Raw genomic sequence first — 24,597 nt, forward strand, 5'->3', positions numbered from 1 at the left:
GCTGATGGGACTCATTTTAAGGGTGGAATTTAAATTACCTTTCTTTAAAACTTGGGTTTTTACCCCACCCCCCTCACTATGTAAGGGGGAAAAAAAACCTGATCAAAGTAGGTCTTCCCCTCCCCCTTTGGAGTATATGTCCTAACCTCGTGACAAAGCAAGCTGTCTTTGTTTGCTGTTTCTGAGCAGAAAGGGGTGATTGATACCATTTTTATATATTTAACACCCCCACCCCCACCCCCATTCATTTGAATGAGAGAAGCCCTTGTGAAAGAACAGTGTCACAGGTTAAATGCATCTGCCTGGGAGTCTCTCCTGCCTGAGGTCATAATCCTGTGACAACATTTTATTTGCTCAACATCTTAAATACAGATGCTTAGGTTTTGGGTTTTTTTTTTTTTTAACCCAGTAATAGTGTGCTTTTATTAATGGTATTGATGATTGATTTTGAATGTTTTTACTTCAAAAAGCCAAATCTCCTGGTGGGTGGAATTTTATGAAGCACCTGTTAAGCTTTAGGGAGGAGGACCTTTTTGGCAGGAACCCAAAGTACATATTTAAACAATGAGCCTGCCAAAGTCAGGAAATTATAAAACAGTTTTGAAATTGCAGATTCTGCTATTCTGCCTTTTTTTTTTTTTTTTTTTTTTTTATTACCCCTCAGGTTTCTTTTGCAGCTTGGTTATAAGTTCTTTCACATGGGATTTACTAATGTTCTTACTATTTTAAGGCCAGAGTTAGAAAAATAAAATCAGGTTTGGAAGTCTCAGGTTTATATGATAAAAGACCATCAGATTTTAAACTGAACTGCCTTCCAGAGACGCTAGGCTCGCATTCCACAAACCTTTCGGAGTGATCTATTTACTCAAGAGTAGCCTGGCTGGCTTCCCTGAATGGCATTGCCCTTCGGGGTGTCCGGGTTTTCCTCTGTGAGGTGATAGCTGCTAGGTGAAAAGTGTGCCGCCCAAAACAGTGTGGGAAAGGTGACCCTCAGAAAAATGGGTCATACTTGCTGAGGATATGCTTCCATTTAGCTTGGCTCTTCCAACTTCTTTACTCTCAAATTCACTGTTTCTGCTCCTACTTAACAGAATTTAAGTTCAGGAACCCAAGGGCAAGTTGGCAATTGTTTCTTCTTTGTATATCCCAGCCATGGGCCATTCTTGGTATGCCATTGGATTCTTTTTCTTTTCTGCATTTGTTTGTTATGTTAAGCAACCCCAGATTTGTATTTAGTTAACTGTTGTTTTAAGTTTTATGATTTCATTATACACAGAGAGCAGGGAATGTTTGAATTTCCACACTTACCTCACAGTCTGGCAAACCAGAAAACTTTGAGGTAGATGGTGCTTGATGAAGATGCTGAGGGCGAGAGGTTTAACAGAAGGTTCAGGAGTGAGAATGTGATCAGAGCACACGTTATCTTTCAGTTTTCCAAGAATTATGGTGGGAATCCATATATATCTTCCAAATTTCTCATAGGGAAAACACTTGTACAGTCTCTCTGTTGCATAAAGGGGTGGGGGGGGGGAGGCAGAAAGGAAAGTATAATTTGGATTCTTTGGTCTTTTTGGATTTTCCAGTTCTCAAGAATTTTCCAGTTCAAGGTTCTTTACCTGGCATCATCACCATGAGATATTAGGGCATGGGTGTTTAAGAAAACAAAGGCACCATTCCCATAAAGCAATTTCCTGTTTATTCTTTTAGGACACCCGTCCTGTTTGAAATTTTGTCCTGAATTAACAACAAATGTAAAGGCCTTAAGGTGGCAGTGCATCGAATGCAAGACATGCAGTGCATGTAGAATCCAGGGCAAAAATGCAGTAAGTACTTGGCTCTCAGTAGTCCATCTCCGCGTAAATTGTTAGTGTTTAGGTTTTTCAGTTTTTGTAGACTGTTGCTATTTTCTTTTTACATTTTAAGATGTAAAATGTAAATGTGATATCAAATTTCAGTAGGGATTATATTTTTTTATTGTTCATTGGATAACATAAGAATTTGTGGCCTTTTTGCAGTTGATTTCAGTCTCAATTAGTCTCTAATATGTTATATTACAGGATAATATGCTTTTTTGTGACTCCTGTGATAGAGGATTCCATATGGAGTGCTGTGATCCCCCACTCTCCAGAATGCCGAAAGGTGAACATTTAAACCACATTAAAAATGTGTCTTATTACATACTCATTAGCCTTGTCCTACTGTCTGACAGCTCAGAAGTATACATTTAAGCATTTTTTCTTAAGCATTTTTTCTTCCCTCCCACTTTCCTTATACTTATGGGTTTGGCTCAGGTTGTGAGCAGAGAAGTGTGAAAGCATTTAGTTTTGGGGTAATGAATGTAATAAATACTCTCATTCAGACACTGGGATAAAAAGACCATTCCGGAGTTCCCGCCGCGGCGCAGTGGTTAACGAATCTGACTAGGAACCATGAGGTCTCGGGTTTGATCCCTGCCCTTGCTCAGTGGGTTAACGATCCGGCGTTGCCGTGAGCTGTGGTGTAGGTTGCAGACGCGGCTGGGATCCCACGTTGCTGTGGCTCTGGCGTAGGCCGGCGCTACAGCTCCGATTCAACCCCTAGCCTGGGAACCTCCATATGCTATGGGAGCGGCCCAAAGAAATAGCAAAAAGACCATTCCTCTCCTGAAATCACTCCCTTGTTAGAATAAGTTTAGGTAGGTCAAGAGTTTATAGAGTCCTCTCCATATTATTCAGTACAGTGTTGAGAGGTAAGGAATTACCTGTTTTCTATGATGGTGATAATAATGACTCCAAAAATCCTGTGATAGGAGCCATCACCATTTTCTTGGCCATTAGCTGATAACTTTAAACATAGGGATCTGAAATCCTGTATGGCTGTATCCATATAGAATATTGATTTTCTTCTCCATTTATTGAGTAAGCTCAGCCTTCTTTTTCTCATATCATGTTAAACCTTAAACATAATTTTGCCTTCTTATCATAAAATTGATACATTTTCAATTGTGAAAGATTTAGAAAATACACAGAGACAAAAAGAGATGAACACTCAAAAATTCGTTCCCTGCCCCCATACAGCTTCTTAATAAGAAATGGAACATTCTGTACATGTTTATGGTTTTTTTCCCTCTTAACAATAGATTCTCACATTCCCACATCATTAAATGTTCTCCTAAACATAGTTTTTAATGAGTGTGTAGGACTCCATCGTGTACAGAACAGGGGTTACAAACCTGGTGACTCTGGGCCACAAAAATGTTTTGTTGGTTTTGTCTACAGCACACATGCGCACACACACACACGTATATTTTTAAGACCTCTCTTGACCACGTTATGGAAGAGCTGGTGCAGTATTTTTAAAATTTTGAATTTGAGTCCATTGGTGCCCCAGTTTGCCTTGATCTCACTGCTACCCATCGTCTTACATTCCAGCTTGCTTCGATCACATTATTATACCTGGGTGGTTCCTGAACATAATTGATTTTGCAAACCCATGGATTAAAAAAACATAACTTCCTTAACCAGTCCCTTGTGGTGGATCTTACAAATGTTTCCAATTTTTTCCATCCACAATCATTGCCTTAAGATAAATTCCTTGGGGAAGACTTGCTAGATCAAAGGCTATGTACATGAAAGGTCATACTGGTTTTCAGACCAACCACCAGTGTGTGAGAATACCTCTTTCCCTGTATTATGACCAATACTCACCATTGCTGTATTTCATGGAGTCTATACTTTAAAAAAAAAAAATTTAACATCTTTGGAATCAGATGTATTTTATAGTCAGTAATACCTTAGATTCAATGTAATACAGTGTTATTATTTAAAAATTTTACCAGTTAGATAATAGGAAAAAGGGGTCTGATAATTTTTTTTCTTTAAATAGTGAGATTGAACATTTTTTGTGTTTGGTTATTGGCTGTTTGTGTATCTTCTTGTAAAGTACCTGTTTTTATCCATTAATCATTTTTCTATTGGCGTTTTCACCTTTTTCTTGCTGATTTGCAGAAGCTCTTTATATTTTTATGCAGTCAAACCCATGAATCTTTTTCTTTATGGCTTCAGTCTTAAATGTCGGTCTTGCTTAGATTATTTAAATATCCATGTATATTTCCTGGTGCTTGCAACATTTGATTTTGTCATATAATATTCATCTGCCTAGAATTTATGTTTGTAAAGGATAGGAAATAATTATTTTCCTTCCAGATAGAGAGCTATTTGTTTTGTCACCACTTACTGAATCGTTTTATCTTTTCCCTGCTGATCTGGAAAATGACCTTTATGATATGCTAAATTTTTCAGTTTTTCTGGCCTTCAGTTCTTATCCATTGACCTGCTTACCTATACCAGGTATATTGCTTTAATTATTGTAGCTCTGCAGTACTTAAAACTTTTGTTTTAATTTTTAAAAACTATAATTAAAAATTTTTAGTGTAGAAAATTTTCAAAAAGAGATGATAAAACAAACAATTTTTTCCCATAAGTTCCAAAAATTGATTGACTTGAAAATGTGTCCCTCAAATCAAAAGATACATAGTATCTAACAGGTTGGGTTTTCACATATGTTTATGTGGCAGAGGGAGGCTTGGTGACCTGTTGGGAAAAGCCTTATTAGAAGAGGTCTGAAATAGGGCCAGCCCTCTGATCTTACCACATTGACCCTGGGGAAAATGACCTGTAATGACAGTTTCCTGAGGAGAATGACAAAAGGGAATGATCCACTTTCTGGAGTAAAGTTCTGCGTACAAGCATCCTTGGGCAGCTTGTTACAGCTGCAGTTTATATTTCATCTCTCTCCTAAAATGAAACATTAAAATATTTTTCTCATATATATATTAATTCAGGGATGTGGATTTGCCAAGTCTGCAGACCAAAGAAAAAGGGAAGAAAACTACTTCATGAGAAAGCTGCACAAATAAAACGACGATATGCAAAACCCATTGGACGACCGAAAAATAAATTAAAGCAACGATTGTTGTAGGTTGAGATCTTATCAAAAGAAATCTTTTATGTTGTGCTTTAAGATATAGTTGATTGTAACCCCCTTAGATTCCATTAACTTTTACCATCATTTTTACAAACTCAGGGATGAGGAATATTTCTATTTTTGCGTAAGCTATGGAAATTTTTTGGAAAATAATATTTTTAATTACAGTTGGCATTTTGGGGGTCTTCTGTTGGCAGTATCTGTGATGCTAAGTGATGTTTTTCAAGCACAGGATAGAAGCAGAGTGTAAGAATTGGAAATAATCGTTCTGCCTCCTTTATTACTGGCTGAGCATTTGAAGAGCTTAATTATGTAAATATTTTTGTGGGCATTTTGAAAACAAGAGAGGGATTTGTTTCACATCTAGAGTGAATCTCTTTAGTTGCCCCAGATAACATTTTAGAAAAAGACTTCTCTTTTCTGGTGCTAATTCAATATTACAACTTTTAAAGATCCCTTTTATGAAATAAGAGCTTCTGAGATAACTGAGAATGAGTGTCCTACTGTTCGCCTCCAAAGAGTTAGACAAGACCGTTTGGTGTGTGCACATGTGTGCAGACATACAGACAAAATAGTATATTTGCAGTAGCCTGCAGTTCTGCTATAAGAGCCCCATTTCCATCAGCCTGTTGCCATTTGGATGACATAAAAGCCAAGAAGAACATTTAGCAGGAGTTACTTGGAGAGGTAGAGAAAAGATAAGAGGCAAAATGGTTGTAGTTTTTTTCGCCTGAATGGAGTGTAGATTTGACTGTCAGCGTTGGGTAAGATGTTTACAGATGAAGTCAGTAGACTTGCATATCTGAAGCAGTTCTATCAATTAGACCGTTGCCCTTCTCTTCAGGCTTAGTGAAAGGGTCATTGTGATGTAGAAACGATAGGTACTCTGCACACCCAGTGAACACACCCCAGGTGTCTCATTCTCTTGCTTATTAATCTCCCACCCCCCATTTTAGCAGAAGCAATTCACTGTATTACCTCCTCTCAGAAAAACAGTCTCTTTCTGCACCTTTATCTCCTACAGGAAAAATAGAAAATGCACAGTCCTTCCTAGAGTGTTCTGTGAAACTTTATGAAAACCTTTAAACTGGTAGACGTTTTACTTTGGGATTTGTGTTAATTTCTAGAAGCAAACGTTAAACATATTCGTGAATAAAATCTTTCATATTAGCATCATTTGAAGTAGAAATTATATGTTTTTGCATTCATCCGGTGTAAGCATTGTTCTCGAAATGGGACTGTATCCTCAGGGCCCAATTAAAAAAACCAAATTAGAATATAAACTTTCTAAACAAAGGACACAGCTGAAAATTGCATTTGGCACCAATCCTAACTTTTTGTTTGTCCAAAATTGTCCTTTTGAGCTTAGGAATTTTTAAGACAGTCTAGGGAGTTTTCCTTTTTACATGCTTTATAAGCATATTATCCTTTCTGGGCAATCGATTCCAGATAGAGTCCAAATGTAGCATTCTGATGCAGAAACATTCTAGCCTGGATGAGTTGTTTATTAGTAACTCTCACTGTGACACTAGAGATCTCCAGCTCTAACCTGATTTGGCTGAATCGGTGGCGTTGGGCAAAGCTCCTGGCAGTTGAGCTGCTTCTGATGAGCCTAGTAGCTTGCTCCATTGGTCTGCACCAGCCTCCCCTTCAGCTGACTGCCGAAACTGTTCGTTAAATCTCTGTGTACAGGAAGACCGCTGAACTATGCTCTTCTATTTGTAATTACTTAAGATATTTTTATGATTCATAGATCATATCATTTTCAGGCTTCCATTTCTTCATTACTACCCCTCAGCTCAATTGATAATTTTTGAGGCCCATCCTTGGGCCCCAGCACTGCCATAATTCACATGCAAATGTTTGTATTGTATAAAATTCTGCTGCAAAACGGGTAGCTTTCCAAGGCCTAGCCTGAGGTGAAGGCAGGCAGCTGCTGATCCTGTAAGCAGCTGTGCTAGCGGAGTGACCTCCAGTCTCCATTGACCACACAGCTGTATGGGCAGAACCGGCATCAAATGAACTGAAATAGCAGTCAGAACAGTGTATAAAGATTCTGATGCCAAGTGTCTGATAATGACCATGGTAAATGTGCCGCTTCTTCACCAGATTTTCCATGTCATGTCTGACCTGCTGTAGCTTTTCTTTAATCATTTCTTCAGTTTTTTGCTATTGTTGTCCTTTTTTCAGCAATATTTTATGCTGTAATTAGTTGTCTCCTCTACTTAGAGAGTATTATTGGTTATCTTATCATCCTAAGCATAAACTGCTAAGAAGAAGAAGAGGGTATCTTTTAATTTTTTTTTTCTTAAAAGTACTAATTTATAGGTATAACCAAATTCAATTTATATAAATTTTCCATTTGAGTTAAAATTGCTTCCAACTAGAGATTAGATAAGCTTATTCCTTAGCTTCTAGAGACTACTTATGACTTATTTCCATTAATACTTTAAAAAAGACATTTCAGGAAATCATAATTATGTGTGGCGACGCAAGGGGGTAACAGTTTTATTTCATTATAATGAAAGCATTGGGTGATCTTTTAGTGCTCTCAAAATTTTTCTCACTCGTATTGCCCTTGGGTCCACATGATTCTTCCAGTACCTGTTGAATGGGCCCTAGGAGAGTCATGACATGTCAGCGTAGTTGCTGCAGCCTGTTTCAACAGTGAAACATCTAGGTGGAGGCACACACACACCAATAGGACTTAGGGTTGCAGTTCAGTTTTCTTAACTTGAAGCACATTTGAATGCATCTAGTTGCTATAAATTTGTTTTCGATACCTTTATCATTCTCTTATTAAATGCTGATACTATTCTCTAAATTTTTGCCTAGGTCTGTAACCAGTGATGAAGGATCCATGAATGCATTCACAGGAAGGGGGTCACCTGGTAGGGGTCAAAAGACTAAAGTCTGTACCACACCTTCATCTGGTCATGCTGCATCTGGGAAGGACTCAAGCAGCAGATTGGCTGTTACAGACCCCACTCGGCCTGGTGCCACCACCAAAATCACCACCACCTCCACCTACATTTCTGCCTCTACACTTAAAGTTAACAAGAAAACCAAAGGGCTCATTGATGGCCTTACTAAGTTTTTTACACCATCACCTGATGGTCGCAGATCACGAGGTGAAATAATAGACTTTTCAAAGCACTATCGTCCAAGGAAAAAGGTCTCTCAGAAACAGTCATGCACTTCTCATGTGTTGGCTCCAGGTACCACACAAAAGCTAAAACCTCCACCTTCTTCACTCCCACCCCCAACCCCCATGTCTGGTCAGAGCCCCAGTTCACAAAAGTCCAGCACTTCTGCTTCTTCTACCTCTCCCCAGAGTTCTTCCAGCCAGTCCAGTGTGCCCTCCTTTAGCAGTCTTACTAATAACAGCCAGCTGAAGGCACTCTTTGACGGACTCTCTCATATCTATACCACTCAGGGACAGTCTCGCAAAAAGGGACACCCAAGTTATGCACCACCTAAACGTATGCGTCGTAAAACCGAGTTCTCTTCCACGGCAAAATCTAAAGCCCATTTCTTTGGAAAGAGAGATATTAGAAGTAGGTTTATTTCTCACTCCTCCTCCTCTAGCTGGGGGATGGCTAGAGGACGTATTTTTAAAGCAATTGCTCACTTCAAGCGAACAACTTTCCTTAAAAAGCACAGGATGCTAGGCAGATTAAAATATAAAGTGACCCCTCAGATGGGGACCCCCTCACCAGGGAAGGGGAGCTTGACAGACGGAAGGATTAAACCTGATCAGGATGATGGTAAGCAAAAGGTCACAGCTCCAACCAAACCTGCGTCCCGTCCCTTTCTCCCCAACCCCCCCGAGAAAAATCAATCAATTCTATTTGTCACATAGGTCTTAGCTATTTCTCTTGTTCTCACTTCACTTTCATACAGAAGCAGTGAAACTTCGACCTTTTTCTAATGCTGACTAAACCTCCAAAATGTTGTTTTTCCAACTAATACTCTCCCACTTTTTATGATTTATTTCCATTTGTAGTGACACTAGGACCCCCAGATGCCTCCATAGCGTTGCTTATGGCTTTGTAGTCCCGCATGAGTAGCCACTGTCACGCTTCTGCCATGTTCCTCCCTCTTCAGCCACAGCGCCGCGTGGTCGTGTGCTGTCCATGCTTCCAGCAGGGGGACTTGAGCTCCTCATTGCCCTCTGTCCATTGCTTTCTCATGACAAAGTCCATCCTGCTTCCTTCTCAACAAAGCCTGATCTGTGATTCTGTGAAGTGTGCTTTTGGATGTGAGTGTGTCTGCGTGTGTATTCACTTTAGGGAGAAAACTGATTCCATGGTTTCATTTAACAAATTGGCCCGTTAGCATTTGCTATCCTTTGTAAAAACAGAAGCCAAAAATGTGTCATTTGGACAAAGTGGTAGATTTTATTATCTCAAAAGTGATCATGGGAATTCTTTAACTAGACATTGATATGACTTCTTGGTTGAAAAATACGGTTTTGCTCTGTATTGCTCTTACTTTCTCTCATTTATTTATTGATGCTATAAAAAGATGATAGTGATAATTCCAATAAAAATTGGGTCCAGCAGGGGAAAGGTACTGCTGGATCTATGAGCAGTGCTTAGATGTGAAAGCTTATGAAGCTTAAGAAAACAATCCCTATTTGCCCACTATGCTAATTTGGTACCATTTTGGTAATTTATGGTGGTTATTCATATGCAAGTTAGTAAATACACTTTCTGCTGGTTTTAAATGACAGATACGGAAATCAAAATAAGCATCAAACAAGAAAGTACAGATATAAATGTGATTGGAAACAAGGATACCGTTACTGAAGAGGATTTGGATGTTTTTAAACAGGCCCAGGAACTGTCTTGGGAGGTAAGGCCAGGATCCCACATTATAGTAACGAGGATAATACATAATTTTCATATGTGACTACTATGAAACTACTGCCTTGATTGTATAGAGAATCCCCTCGAAATCCTTTGTGGTTCTTTAACTGTTATCATTTTGGTTGACTGTACATTCAAAAGCAGTGACTTTATAGAATTGTCTCCACTCGTAAAAGTGGTAATGGCTGAGCTGATCTCACAAAGCAGGCCAGAGTAGCAGTAGTTGAGGCAGATTTTGAAAAACATTTCTAGGGGTAAAAGAATAGATTCCTGATCATTTTTGCTCAAATTAAGAAAATAGCCATTTTAGGAGTTCCCGTTGTGGCTTGGTGGTAATGAACCCAGCTAGTAACCATGAGGATGAGGGTTCGATCCCTGGCCTTGCTCAGGGGGTTAAGGATCTGGCATTCCCGTAAGCTGTGATGTAGGTCGCAGACACAGCTCAGATCACACGTTGCTGTTGGCTGTTGCAGTTGCAGTTCCAATTTGACCCCAAGCCTGGGAACTTCCATACGCTGGGTGTGGCCCTTAAAACAAACAAACAAACAAAAAAAAGAGAAAATAGCCATTTAACATCATTAACACAGAGAGGAACATTGCTTTTAAATTGACCAATCTTTTTCCAGCACAGATGGCCAGCCATATGAAAAATGTCTTCTAATTTTAACTGTTGAGCATTGAAGAAGACAGTATTATGTAGCTTGATCAGTTGTAATCTTTTTTTTTTTTTTTTTTTTTTTTTTTGGCCATGAGGCATGCTGAAGCTCCCAGGCCAGGGATCAAACCCACACCATAGCAGTGACCTAAGTCGAAGCAGTGGCAACAATGGGTCCTTAACCTACTGAGTCACCAGTAATTCCAGTGTTAATCACTTCTGTTTTCACTCTCCAGTAATTTCTTTAAGTGTTTCCCTTTGGAGCTTCCTCCTGGCCTAGTGGTTAAGGATTCAGTGTTATCACTGCTGTGGCTCAGATTTACTCCCTGCCCCAGGAACTTGCGCATGCTGCAGGCACAGCCAAAAAAAGAAAAATGAATGAATGAATGAATGTTTCCCCTTGAAATATTAACTCCTGAGCTTATTGTCACCAAAACATTGAGAGAGAAGGCTTCTGGACTTCTCAAAGACAAATTTATTATGGATAGTGAATTTTTTTTTTTTTTTTTTGCTATTTCTTGGGCCGCTTCCGCGGCATATGGAGGTTCCCAGGCTAGGGGTTGAATCGGAGTTGCAGCCACCGGCCTACACCAGAGCCACAGCAACGCTGGATCCGAGCTGCGTCTGCAACCTACGCCACAGCTCACGGCAACGCGGGATCGTTAACCCACTGAGCAAGGGCAGGGACCGAACCCACAACCTCATGGTTCCTAGTCGGATTCGTTAACCACTGCGCCACGACGGGAACTCCCGGATTGTGAATTTTTAAGACAGTAGGTTCACGTTCCATTTCCAGGGCACAGTATTCGCAGAGAGACTCCTTACCCCGTCTCACTTCCTTTTGCGGGATTAGAGGGCGCTCTCTAGGCTGTTAAGCTTTATTCTTAGTAGCAACCACTTGGGCTAAATACTCATGCTTATTTCTACTTTAGGGACCATTGGATATTCCCATTCCTCATTCTGCACCTATCATTGTTCTTTGTATTATATTTGGTGAAGATAAAATGTCAAATATTCCCCCCACCACTGAGATTTGAAGACCTTAAATATTACCGTTTTGGAGGCCAAATTCTGGCACTCATATACACACATGATGAACCTCAGGCTATTTATTACCTGAAAGTTACTGCTAAATCTAAATTCCTTTCTTTCTAACCAATCAACAATGACACTTTCATTCACAAACTTTTTTTTTTTTTTTTTTGATCTTTTTAGGGCCATACCCATGGCATATGGAGGTTCCCAGGCTAGGAGTCGAATTGGAGCTTTAGCTGCTGGCCCACACCACAGCCACAGCAATGCCAGGTCCAGGCCACGTGTGCCTCCTACACCACAGCTCACAGCAACGCCAGATCCTTAACCCACTGAGCGATTGAGTGAGGCCAGGAATAGAATTTGTGTCCTCATGGATGCTAGTCAGATTTGTTTCCACTGAGCCACAACGGGAACGCCCACAAACATTGCTTGTCTGTGTCAGGCACTGGGCCAGACCCTGGGAATATCACAGTGAATCCGGCAGGCAAGGTTAGGTTCTTAACCGGGTGCATGGGGGTGAAGGGAGATGGATATCAAGCTGCAGGCTTCCCAACTGATTATTTCATTACAGTTGGGTTAAATATTGCTTGGTGGAGGGACAGGGGACTGTAACAGTGTAACAACATCTAACAGCCGCATCTTATAATTTCCTCAGTTTTGAGACATTATAGCAGATGGTTAAATTTAATTCAGTAGACATTTGTATGCATTAACAGCTTACTCATTTCCTGTTTTGGTAATACTGTTTCTTAGAGTGTTTATATATGAATCTTATGCAAAATTGATTATTATTTCATAAGGGTCCTTAATGATTGTTTCAACAACATGAAAATTCACAATTAAGATTACTGTTCTGGTCTTGCTAGTTTTTCATGTCCGCTGGAGGGAAAACCAAAATGTAAGTGAAAAAAATCCTCTTCTAATACTTAATATTTTGTTTTCTTTCTCTATGACAGAAAATAGAGTGTGAAAGTGGAGTAGAAGACTGTGGCCGGTACCCTTCTGTAATAGAATTTGGGAAGTATGAAATCCAAACCTGGTATTCCTCGCCTTACCCACAGGAATATGCAAGGTAATGTCTCGTTTGTGAGGAGAGACTATTCCGAAGCTGGAATTACATGATTTTAAGGACATACATTTTGATAGTCAGTTCTAAGTGCTTCCAAAACTTTTACTTTTGCCAGCATCTTTTTATTGTATTCAGTGTCCTATGTAACACAGGCATTGTAAATTTTGCTTTTTAACCTTTAGACATTTTTTTTTCCCTCTCTGGTTAATTGAGGAAATATTGTTCGTATAAGAAACTGAATCAAGGGGGAAAGAAATAAGGCATTGTCAGATGTTTGGTAGTTTCCTCATTAAGCCTGTTAGCTTTATCTCTGGTTTCTGGCATTTTATTGTCAAGTTTCTTATAGAAATTACAACCAAAAAAGGAAAGATGGGAGAAAGGAGGTGGGAGAGGTTTAGCTTTAAGAGACCCTTCCCAGAATCTTGACTTTTAGAGCCAATTGTGACTAACTTGTTAAAAATGAGAAAATAATACTACTAAAATTTTCTTTTATCTTGAACAAAGATCAGCTGTGAAATTGTCTTGAACTAATATATCTAAAATTGGGTATCTTGTGAACAGATTTCTTCAGGTGTGTTAGGGCACACTTTATTACTATCTTCTCAAATGTTTTATCCTGCAAAGTTTCTGGTAATCACAATCTTGCTTTTCTTCTACAATAGATATTGTCCCTTTCTTGTTCTTGCGGGTGACTGTCCAGTCATCCAACTGGAGAAAATGGGGAGGGTTCTTTGGGAGTTGCATGATAAATTAAGAGTCAGGAGTCTTGGTTTCCCTTCCCAGTTTGTATCCCTTTCTAGTTTACATGGCTAGCTTTATGTTCTTGAAAATTCTTTTTTTTTTTTCTTTTTTGGCTGCCCCGAGGCATATGGAGCTCCTGGGCCAGGGATCAGATCCGAGCTGCAGTTGCAACCTGTGTACGCTGCAGCTTTGCCAACGCCAGATCTTTAACCTGGGCCAGGGATCAAACATCCGTCCCAGCGCTCCAGAGGCACCACTGATCCTGTTGCACCACAGTGGGAACTCCTGAACAATTTTTTAAAAGCAGCTATGAGCTTTTATTTGTATGCGTAATCATAAGTCATGTGTTCTGAGAGCTCTGAATAAAATATGCATGTGAGTCCAAGATTTGATATTGCTGTGATCTGAATCTTATCTAATTCTCCCCCAAAACTTTCTCCCCATTCTTATACCCTCAAGACCTTGAAAGTGCTTCTAAACATTTTCTTATAAATACTAGCAATGTCCACTTAAGAAGCATGATAGGGCACAAGTGAAAAATGGTATAATTTTTAAGGTAGAGAAAAAGTCAGCAGAGAAGGGAAATCTGTCTCCTGTTTCTCAGAGAGTTGGTAGAATTGGTAGAAATAAGTAAGGTCTTTGGACTTAACTACATTTACTGCTTTAGACCATGTATAACTATGATAATAACTTGGAAGTTACCTCATCCATAAGAAATGGAAACAACTAAATTCTAGGACTGCCTTATAAGTACACAGATCATTTTAAAAATAATGAGTTTACTTCTCTCTGAGTAAAAGAGTGTTAGAGTTAGACCACTGATCACGTATACTCTTGAAACTATGACGTTAAATCTGAAATTTGAAAGATATGCGTGGATGTTAGGATGCCATAGTTTTTAGAGTAGGTTCCAAGTCTGAAAACCTTTCTTTCTATAGGACATTTCTAAGGAAACAAATGACTTGTTCTCAAAGTAAAGGCAGCAAATATTATTAGATTGAAAAATAATGTAAGGTTTGTACATTCTCTTTACTACTAGCTTTCTTTTTTCTTTTCCTTTTTTTGAAATGACTTCTTTCAAATACTATTATACAGCCTTTTTATAACTTAGAGAAAATCGAATAATATTTAATATTTTCCTGTGAAAGGGGTAATCAATCTGATTCTATTCTTTGATTTTAAAATTTCAACAGATTACCAAAGCTTTACCTGTGTGAATTCTGTCTTAAATATATGAAAAGTAAAAATATTTTGTTAAGGCACTCAAAGAAATGTGGATGGTTTCATCCTCCAGCAAATGAAATTTACCGAAGGAAAGACCTTTCAGTATTTGAGGTAAGCGTGTGTAAATAAAAAACTCAGCACTTGAAACCTAGTGCCTCTAATTGTTGACCATGTACTGATTTGTTTGTAGAAGGTACAAAGTATATTCAATTTTGGCACTGAAATTCAAACTGCTTTTTAAAATATCTCTATGTTTTGGAATGTTTTTCTAACCATATTAAGCAACCATTGAGATTGATGATGAATTCCTACATCATCACATTAACTTTTTTGTCTTCTCCCAAATCCCTGTCTGCAGCAGACATGTTCACTGGTGAATTTATGATCTCCCCAGCTCTTTGTAAATTCTACTTTTCTTTGGCAGGAGAAATTAGCTTTGTTCAACAGCTCCAGCCAATGTCTGGCAGGTGCTCATTCTTCCAGGGAATTGAGCAGCTGTACATATCTCCTCAATACACAACCACCTGTGTTTCCATCCATTTCTTGGCAGGGTGGATAATCCTTTTGGTGAGACCCCAGCAGAGGTTGGGACCTCCCCGCCGCCCCCATCTGGGTAGATGGCCACCCCTGGAGAACTCTGCTGTTCACAGGAACCCCTTGTGGCCACATGTCTGTCATTGTGTGTTCTTGAAGACAATTGTGTTTTCAGAATTGATTTAGTAGTAGAAAGTCTTAGACGCTATATCGTTTCATTGTTTGATCATGTGCTATTTATTGTCAGCTTCAGGGATCCAGTTTAGCTGAGCCAGTTGCACCTTGAAGAGACCATACCTTTTCTTTCATGTTATTGCCTATTCATAGGGCTTCTTCATTTTCTCACGTGAACACTTCCATTGCCCTGCCTTATTTTTTTTCTATGTTACCCCTTCTTGCATTGTTTTCCTCGGTGCTCAGAACAAGTCATCCTTGCACAGCAGATATGTCTTTTTTCTCTGAAATACAGTTTTAGTTTACGATGCCCTTTTACTGAGTTCAGATTGGAAATTTATTCTGCTGCCCCACTTTCTCTTTAGTTCTGGTCTGTACTATCTTGCACTGTATCTAACGTTTGGGGTGGGTCCTACGGATTTTTCTCATGGACCAGGCTCCCTCTCTCAAACAGGCTTGGCTGGGCCCACTGCTTTTTCCTAAGACGGATCAGAGATCACATGTAACTCCAGCTATGTTTTATGATTTTTTTAAAGCCCGTCTTCCAGGTTATACCAGGTCCTTTTGGCAGGCTTGAATGAAGAAGGGTATTGTTCTTGGGAAGATTTGGTGATACATTAGTTCTTTCTAAATGGGAGGCACAGGGTTTCTCAACCTGGAAACTGTTCACGTTTCTGGCTGGATGATTCTTGGTGTATGGGGCGTCCTGAGTATTGGAGGATGTTTAGCAGCATCCCTGGCCTCTACCCACTCAACGCCAGGAGGACCGCACCTCCTCCAGTGAGAACAACCAGTAATGTCTCCAGCTGCAGCCAGTGTCCCCTGGGAGGCAGTATCACCCCGGTGAGGGCCATTGGGTGGAAAAGGAAAGCCGAATGTAAGTGGCTGTCCTCCTGTTGTCAGTCTTGGGATGCTACCTAACCAGCCTCAACCAGTGGAGTCACAGAGCTGTTCCCAGTTAAAGCTTAGTTAACGAATGTCACAAGTTCCCCTTCAATATTGGCTCCTTCCTTGATGCATTGAAAGCTTTCTTCTGACCAGAATAAAATGAAAATCATCAACTCATTGTTTCTCAAAGGACAAAACACATTGTTGGCTTTAAGTAATTGTTAAATCAGCATAAATCTGCCTGTGGGGATGAAGCTCTCATAAATGCAGGGAGAGTCTTCTCAGGGTTAAGAGAATCTGTCTAGTTAGGCTACTAAGAATGGTCTCTTGCAGGGTAGGTGCTTTTGGACCATACAGAGGGAAAAATCAGAAGCAGATTTGTAAAATTTTTTCATAAACGTAATTGAAGGAGTTGGATTGGATAAGTGCCAAGGTCCCTATTCTAGACTGAGTTAATAACAAGAGTATAGCATGTAGGAAACTTCTCTTAGCAGTGTCGTAAGTAACTTAGAAAATAATCAAATAATAATCGCAAATCACTACTTTCCTATCTTGTCTCTATCCCTCTTAAAATTATGCCACATTAGACATTTCACAGCCAATAAGAATTTTGCTTCAGTTTTGTGATCTCTCCTTTTTTTGATTCAGGGATACGTACATCTCTGTCTTTCCTTGTTGTAGTATACTATCATTTCCAAAAGGACCATACTCCCCAATACATAAACACTTCCTTTAATTAAAGAGAGAATTGTATTGTCTGTGCCCGTTGCCCATGTTTGATTATGTTGCCATGTATGGGACCTAGGTCTCATCCAAGGGAAATAGTTATATAAAGTTTTAAAATAATTTGTGTAATATGAGAACCTGTATGGTCCACAGGAGACCCAGGAATGGTCAAGTTCATTGTTGAAGAGTTCTGGTTAGCACATATCCATTTCCCCTAAGAAAAGTGCTAGTGAAATTCTTGAATCTGCTGTGCTTTCTGTTTTCGACAAGTAACTACATTTGATCAAAGAAATTGGCATTTGTGCCTAGCCTCCTGTCTATAACCATCAGTATCACAGCTTGATTCTTTTATTTTGATGAGAAGTAGATTATAATCATGGTACTTATTTTAGGTTGAAATTCATCTCACTTTCTGTGTAAGTATTCCCAACATAGAAATTTTATCTTTTCCAATTATATTTAAAATGATGCTTGGGGTAGAACCAAAGTGGAAGCCTCTTTTGCTAATCCACACTTCTGAGGAACCAGAATAATACAGTTCATTTATTTTATTTTTATGTGAAGCCCTTTTGAAAACAACATGAAGTTTAACTTAATCGAGCAGTATTTTAATAGGTTTACATTTCATTAATTCAAATTTACTTGGTTCAAAAAAAAAAGGACATGCCTAGTCATTTTTCACTCGTAATAAATTGCAAATAAAAATTACTCCTTTGTTAGCAGTTTGGCCTTTCTTCAGATAGTGTAAAGAGAAATTTAAGCAACCTTAAATTTACCCCAATCTAGGAGAAATGGAATTCTGATTTGCCAAGTGACAGCTATTTTCTGGTAAACTTTCTGCTTGGTCAATGGAGTGTTTTAATCTCTCGGTTTGGGATTTCGAAATAAAATTATATACTTTCCAAAATACCATATAAAAGAAACAATTTTATATTGAGTGGTATTTTTATGTTAAATAATGTTGTCTGTTTCTCTTTGCTAGGTTGATGGGAATATGAGCAAAATTTATTGCCAAAACCTTTGCTTGTTAGCCAAGCTCTTCCTGGACCACAAAACGTTGTATTATGATGTCGAGCCATTCCTTTTTTATGTTCTTACAAAAAATGATGAAAAGGGCTGTCATCTGGTTGGATACTTCTCTAAGGTAAAACAAGAGCCAGTATGACCTTCATTTTCTTTTTCAAAATGTTTTTGGTAGAGCCCAATCCTTCAAACAGGGCTTTTTTATGACTCTAATTTGAATAGGTGACACATGTTTTGGAAAAGCTCAGATTCTTGTTCAGAGCTCATTTTAAACAAAAACAAAAACAATAAGCATTGTGTCTAGGAAGTGTGGTAGGGACCTCAGCACTGTCTGCTGTCCTGTCAGCCTTCACCTAACATTATAATTGCTGCCTTGCAGACTACCTAGCATCTTTCATTTTCTAAATGTTAAGCTTATTTCCCTTTTCCCCCAAGTGGTGTCAACATAAACGTTTCAGTGTAATGTAGCATTTAAAAGATAATTCTCATTTCTCCTCATTACATTCCCTCTGTGGTTATCAGTATCTCAGTGAGTTGGAACGTTGGCATTTGGACAGTTAAGCTGATATAATGGGTGGTTTTACTCTTTCGTCTCTTATTCTCTGTGCTATTGTTTTAAGATCTAAAGCAGCCTCCCCTTTAGAAAGCCTAAGTATCTCCAGCTGTTAATACAGGGGAGCCCATGACACATTGAGTGGATATAGTTTGTCTTTTTCACTGGTTCAGAGCGTTTCTCTCACATTCTTCTGTTCAGAGGCTTCTGAGAAACAATAACTCATACGCAATAAAGGAAATCTGAGTTTGGAGATATTTACCAGGTAATGACCATAACTTTTCTTAGGCTCTTAGGAAATTATATGTCAGGATGATAATTTTAAGACTTCTAGGCAGAAGGTAAATGATCCAAACCCTATGTTTTATTTATCTTATGATATGTTTTTACATATTAGGTGATAAGTGAATTTCACTGAATCTACTGTTGCATAATGTAAATGGAATGCCTATGGAAGTGTCATTTTCATGGAAAATCAAAAGGTAGAATATATAGGAAAGTCCTTTGAATAGTGTAGTTTTTCTAAGTTTAAAAATCAACTCAGAGACCATAAACAAAAACATGAACAAGTGACAGCATTCGTGGGAAACAGCCTCAACATTTTAATCCACATACTTGGTAAAGCTCTAAAATGAACAAGAAGAAAGTTAACTTTATAGATTATAGATTCAAAGGATAATAGAGAATTAACACAGGGTAAAGCAACAATCAGGAAATCTATATAATTTACAAAATATTTTACCTTCTGTATAGGTGCGTAAACATCTTTTTCTCCAAAGTTAAAAAGAATGGTGGTTTTATTGTCCTTCCTGTTAGAAAATGGTGTTTCTTTAAAGGTATCTGAGTTTAGAAACAGATACTCAGTGGTGCCTGCTGTCCTTGTCCTGACTTGTTTCGAGTTGGCCTCTGGTTCTTTGGTTCATGGTAACTCCTAGAGTTTGAGTCTGCCTGTCTTCCTCTCATGGGGTTCAACATTTTCCTTAGAACAGGCTAAACTTCTTTCATTTTGTCAATTTCGGGACTTCCCATTGTGGCTCAATGGGTTAAGAATCCGACTAGTATCCATGAGGATGCTGGTTTGATCCCTGGCCTCGCTAAGTGGGTTAAGGACCCTGCGTTGCTTCGAGTTGCGGTGTAGGCCATAAATTCAGCTCAGAGCTGGTGTTGCAGTGGCTGTGAGTAGGCTGGCAGCTGCAGCTCAATTAGACCCCTAGCCATATGCCTTGGGTGTAGCCCCCCCAAAAAAGCCAAAAAAATTTTTTTTGGTCACAGTTTCTTTTATAGTATGGCAGCAACTATTATCATTTCTTACCATACCTGAAATAGTATAATTTTCTTTGGCAATGTAGTACAATGAAAATTAATCTCAAAAACAACTGCTAAAAGACTAGGTGCAAATTAAACCATAGTAGAACATGTAAATTGGAGTGTGAGAAATTTGGCCCCTTGGGGTTATACTCTAGATTCTAGACGTTATAGCCAGAGAATGGCCAAGATGACGTAGAAAAGTTCAGTGTAAGTCATTACATGCACGTGAGTTTCCAAGCACATAGTAGATGACTCAAAACAGGAAGGGAAGAAGGAGCTCTTATTTTACCCGGAGATTGGACTTGAGCTCTTGTAACTTGTGTTAAAGGGTAGGCTTGTATCAAAGGGGAAAGGACCACTGTTGGGTCAGATTTCAAATGATCTCGTAAAGGTAAGATTAGTGGGAGACAAAGAAAAGAATGGCATCAGGGATGAATCCTTTTAACCCAGAGTACACCTCTTTTTAGATGCTGTGACCCATTTGTCTAACTTTGCAAATAAACTAATTATTTGACTCTTTGCCATTGATGTGCACATCAAGTGATGGACAATCCAGTTTCTTAGGAAAATTGATACACATATTTCTTCCTCCTCATTTCTTGGAGACTCAAAGACAACTCCAAATGTGCAAAAGTCAGGAGCCCATCTTTTTCACAAAGAAATCTTTAATTCTGCCCTGTAGGGTTTTTTCCACAACCATTTCCTGTGATCTTTTAAATAGGTTCATTAAAGATCTGGGTGTTCTGAAGTAGTTCTTTGATGTGGTTAGTACCATTTGTGGTCAGTCTAATTTGTGGTTTATATTTGGCCAGGCCATTCACAACCTCAAAAGCCTTTTCCAGATCTTCTCTGTGTAGGTTTTGGCGGCTTCTGTGTACTCTGAAGAAAATATTGCTGCTCTGATGCCATATCCCATGAAAATTGCAAATTTTTCCTAAACTCTTAAGAACCATTGCCCATCATGTTCTTTCCAGTCTTCCTCCTGATTTCAGACTGTTGGTTATATTTTGGCCTCACTTTGGTTGGAGGCTTGGGAGTTTCTTGTTGCTGCTGTATTTTTGGTTTTGTGTTCCTAGTTGGAAATGCAGGTTGTTTCTCCACTTTCTTTACTTTGACTTTTTATTCATAGAAGAAATGTATTTGTGCAAATACACTATTGTAGTTTCATTGGGGGGCAATTAGCAAGCAAGGCAGCCAGCTAAGTAAGTCCTAACTGACCCCACTAGGTGACTCCCTGGATGTTGTATTTTGGGGGGGAGGGGTGTTTTTTTCCCCACCTCCCAAGTTGACCAAGGAAAACACTTCTTCCATAATCTGTATTCTGTTTCATTTGGCTCACATTTCCTTGGATTCTTTATTCATGTTTCATGGTACTGCTTTCAAGAATGAAGATGTAATTGAGAGGCATTCCTAGAGTGGATAGTTTGTTGTTAGCTGAGGGTTTGATTGATTAACACGGTAGGATTATTCTGCTTGATCCTGACCTCACACATTGGCTCACCTTAGTGCACAAGGATGGTGGCAGGTGCAGGAAATCGCCCATTTCAGCAGAGCTCTGACATACTTGATCTGTTTCTCTTTCCCTCAGGAAAAGCTTTGCCAGCAGAAGTATAATGTCTCCTGCATAATGATCATGCCTCAGCACCAAAGGCAAGGATTTGGACGGTTTCTCATTGATTTCAGTAAGTGAAGTGCTTTATTTACTTTCACGATCCAGGGAGCTGATGGCTGTTAAAGGAGAATAATACATAAAACTTTATTTAACCCACTTTGTTGTTTTTATCAATAGATAATGAGTTTTCTATTTATATTTACATAGGTTAGAAAATCTTCCTCAAGTGAAAAATGTACTACCGCTCACTTATTGTGCTCTAGGAAATTGAGACTAGATCTCTCGGCAGTGTCACCAACTCACAAAGCCATTACCCTGAATGAACTGGCAGAATTACATTCCATTCTGTGGGGCTGATGCTCATTAGCACCAAAAGAGGCAATTATTTGCGATTAAAGCGAACGGAAGTGTTATTTAAAAGGATTTCCAGCTTTCTAAAATTTTGCCTATAATCTTGTGCAATACAGAGCAGAAAAGGTATATTTCTATTCAGAAAAACAATTCTTTAGGTAGCCCGTGCTTTGAGCCTCGCTAGTAGAAATAACCATCTTATTTTGTTAATTTCCCTTTTCTATTATGGAAATTATTACAATGTCTGTATCTAGAGGATATCCAAGAAATATTTTTTTATCCTCATATGTCGGTATCTTCTGAGTCTTCTCAATGAAAATGGAATTACTATTTTAAAATATGCATAGTTAATAATGTTAAAAAAAAATTGGTGGTTTTTTCCTCCTTGTTTATCTTACATGGGGTGTGTAAATAGGCTGCATCTGGAGAATTGTTTCAAATATCCAGATAACACAAAGGCCAGGTATCCCATCATAGTAATCACTTCCGACTGTGTAAAAATTTGTCACTAGGAACTGTGTGCGTCTTCATTACCAGATTTTAAACTGAAAGAAGGAAAATATAACAAATCCTGTGATCTACATAAGGTACATCAAAAGCAAAACCAAAATGTAACTGTGCTCAAGGGAAACCATGAAGTCACACTTTTTGTCTAAATGTGTATATTAGGTGTTGAAATGTTAAAATCTGAGTGTAAAGTATAACTGTATAGTATTTTTGGACTGATTTCTAGAATTTATTGATATTGAAGGATGTTATTCTTTTTATTGATTATTTTTATATTTTCAGATAACTTTTCTAGTTATTAATGCTTTATGCTAGTATTATTTCCGCCTGATCTAGTTATCCCACAGAGGGCCACCTTACCAGAAGGTCACCATTTTTATTTTACAGTCCTGGTTGTAATGAGTTCTAAGGGCAAATCCACTTGTCTTATTTTGAAATCTTCTGTGGCCACTATTCACCAGTTGTTCCTAAATATTATAACTTGATATGCACAGCCGCCATTCAAACCTTTAACTTTGGATAGGATCTGCATGCCTGCAGAATAAAGCAAACTCCTTAGCTCAATATTCAAGATCTTCCAACAGCTAGAGCCAGCCTATCTCTTAGACTTTTTCATATATTAACCTCCTTCTCAAATATTCTGAGCAGGTTCCCATACTTCTATTCTTTGTCTATGTGGTCCTTTCCTAAAAGGACTGCTTCCTCCTTTTCTAGCCTCCATCTGTTCAGAATCCTATCCATTGTTAAGAGCTAGCTCAAGAGCCTCTTCTTTTTGATCCCTCCTCATGGACTTTCATCCCGTTCTCTTCTTGGATCCATATATCTCTGCAGGATAGCACTTAGACTCAGTTAAGTTCTTTTGTGGTAATTATTTGATACAAGTATCATACTTCCAACTTACTGTAAACTCCTTGAATACCTTCTCTGTACTCAGTGGGGCGGTGCCCTCAGAAATCTGCATTAAATGTATTTGCTTTGATCTGAATCGAATCTCCAAAGTGCTAGCATCTTCTTTGTGCAGCATGATCTGAAACTGAGGCCTTCTACATAAGAGAACCACCCAGGAACAAAGACATTCCCTTCAAATGCTAAATCTTTATGTTAACCATATTAGTGAAAACTACATTAGAGTCTACTCTCTTTTTTTTAAATATGAATTAAGGAACATATTCAAACTGATATGGATGGCTCAGGACAGTCATGATGCAGCGCTGAGGTGTCATTGTAGATTTTCTCTTTTGTATACTCTTGGCATCACCCTGCATTGGAGTGGGTTAAGGAGTATGGTGAATGATTTGAATAAAGTTGAAAGGGGATGGGTGCTATTTCTTCAGAGAATAGGAAACCAAGGGAAGAATTTTATAGCACTGAAAGTGGAGACTGGTGTAAACCCAATAGAAATTCACTTTAAAACCAAGGGGGAAAAAGTCCTTGGCTACAAAGGTTTTAAAGAAGATAAAGTAGGCTGCTGAAAAAATTGATAGCATCTCCCTCTTTGGAGTTACTTAAAATAATAGTAGATAAATATCTTTCTATAATGATTAGATCCAGTTTTGCAGAAGGAGATAAACCCCATGCCCTCTCATAATCATTGAAAACCTTATAACTCAGAACTCAGGGCAAAGCAGATAACCAGGGTTACAGGTTTTCTAAAATCTGTTCTTTTTTTTTTTTTTTTTTTTTTTTAAGGAACCTTTTAATGGTTAGATTTATTTTATTTCTATGTGTACATGAGCCTGAGGATTTTTTGGTCAGGAGAAGTATATTTGGTAATTCAAAGAAAGCTGTAAGGCAGGAAGTCTTTATTTTGTCTCTAAAAACTGCTGGTTTAGGAAGCTAAAACAAGATACCAGTAGAAGGAAAACTGTTAGCTACCCAGCTGCCCACTGGCACACTGGATCGTAGACATGGGTGAAAAGTGGTGTGTGCTGTGTATACAAAGAACTATGAGTCCAGAGTTTTGAGCACTATTCTCTATGACAGTCAAGAGGTGGAATGGTCATCCCAGGACCAAATGCTGTCCTTGGAATAATGTTGTTGCCTGTCTCTTCCCAAGATAGCTCATCTGGGTTTTGTTAGAGCAGGGCTTCCCAGGAGGTCATCTGGAGAGCTTGGCCAGAGTGACTCAAGGGCACTAGCTCCCAGTTGCTCATAAAACAACTCATGAGTTTTGTGACTGCCCAAAACTTAAAGGTGTGTGTATGCACATACACACAACTACATCTGTACCTACACCTACCCCTATCATGAGTTCATACTGAACTCTGCATTCCACATCAATGCCACTGCATGGTTTTATTCTATCCTTTCACATTTCTGTGTTTGTAACTCTCTTCGCTAATAGTGAGAAACCTGACTTCC

The 24,597-nt window shown here is 38.7% G+C and overlaps 1 protein-coding gene across 14 annotated transcripts in view; it reads left to right on the plus strand.

Moving 5' to 3' along the window:
• The window catches only part of KAT6B (lysine acetyltransferase 6B), a 192,691-nt gene that overhangs the window by 133,761 nt on the left and 34,333 nt on the right, over positions 1 to 24,597 (plus strand). For 3 of the 14 annotated variants that reach the window (XM_047761837.1, XM_047761838.1, XM_047761836.1), the window contains exons 5-13: positions 1,708 to 1,823; positions 2,058 to 2,139; positions 4,823 to 4,955; positions 7,801 to 8,732; positions 9,701 to 9,822; positions 12,483 to 12,598; positions 14,530 to 14,671; positions 17,865 to 18,026; positions 21,355 to 21,448. In XM_047761837.1, the coding sequence (XP_047617793.1) occupies positions 1,708 to 1,823; positions 2,058 to 2,139; positions 4,823 to 4,955; positions 7,801 to 8,732; positions 9,701 to 9,822; positions 12,483 to 12,598; positions 14,530 to 14,671; positions 17,865 to 18,026; positions 21,355 to 21,448 (1,899 nt within the window). The remainder of the gene's footprint in view (positions 1 to 1,707; positions 1,824 to 2,057; positions 2,140 to 4,822; positions 4,956 to 7,800; positions 8,733 to 9,700; positions 9,823 to 12,482; positions 12,599 to 14,529; positions 14,672 to 17,864; positions 18,027 to 21,354; positions 21,449 to 24,597) is intronic. The other 11 variants (XM_047761842.1, XM_047761841.1, XM_047761846.1 and 8 more) reach the window with 9 other exon arrangements.

The sequence above is a fragment of the Phacochoerus africanus genome, chromosome 15 (assembly GCF_016906955.1).
Source record: "Phacochoerus africanus isolate WHEZ1 chromosome 15, ROS_Pafr_v1, whole genome shotgun sequence".
Classification (NCBI taxonomy): domain Eukaryota; kingdom Metazoa; phylum Chordata; class Mammalia; order Artiodactyla; family Suidae; genus Phacochoerus; species Phacochoerus africanus.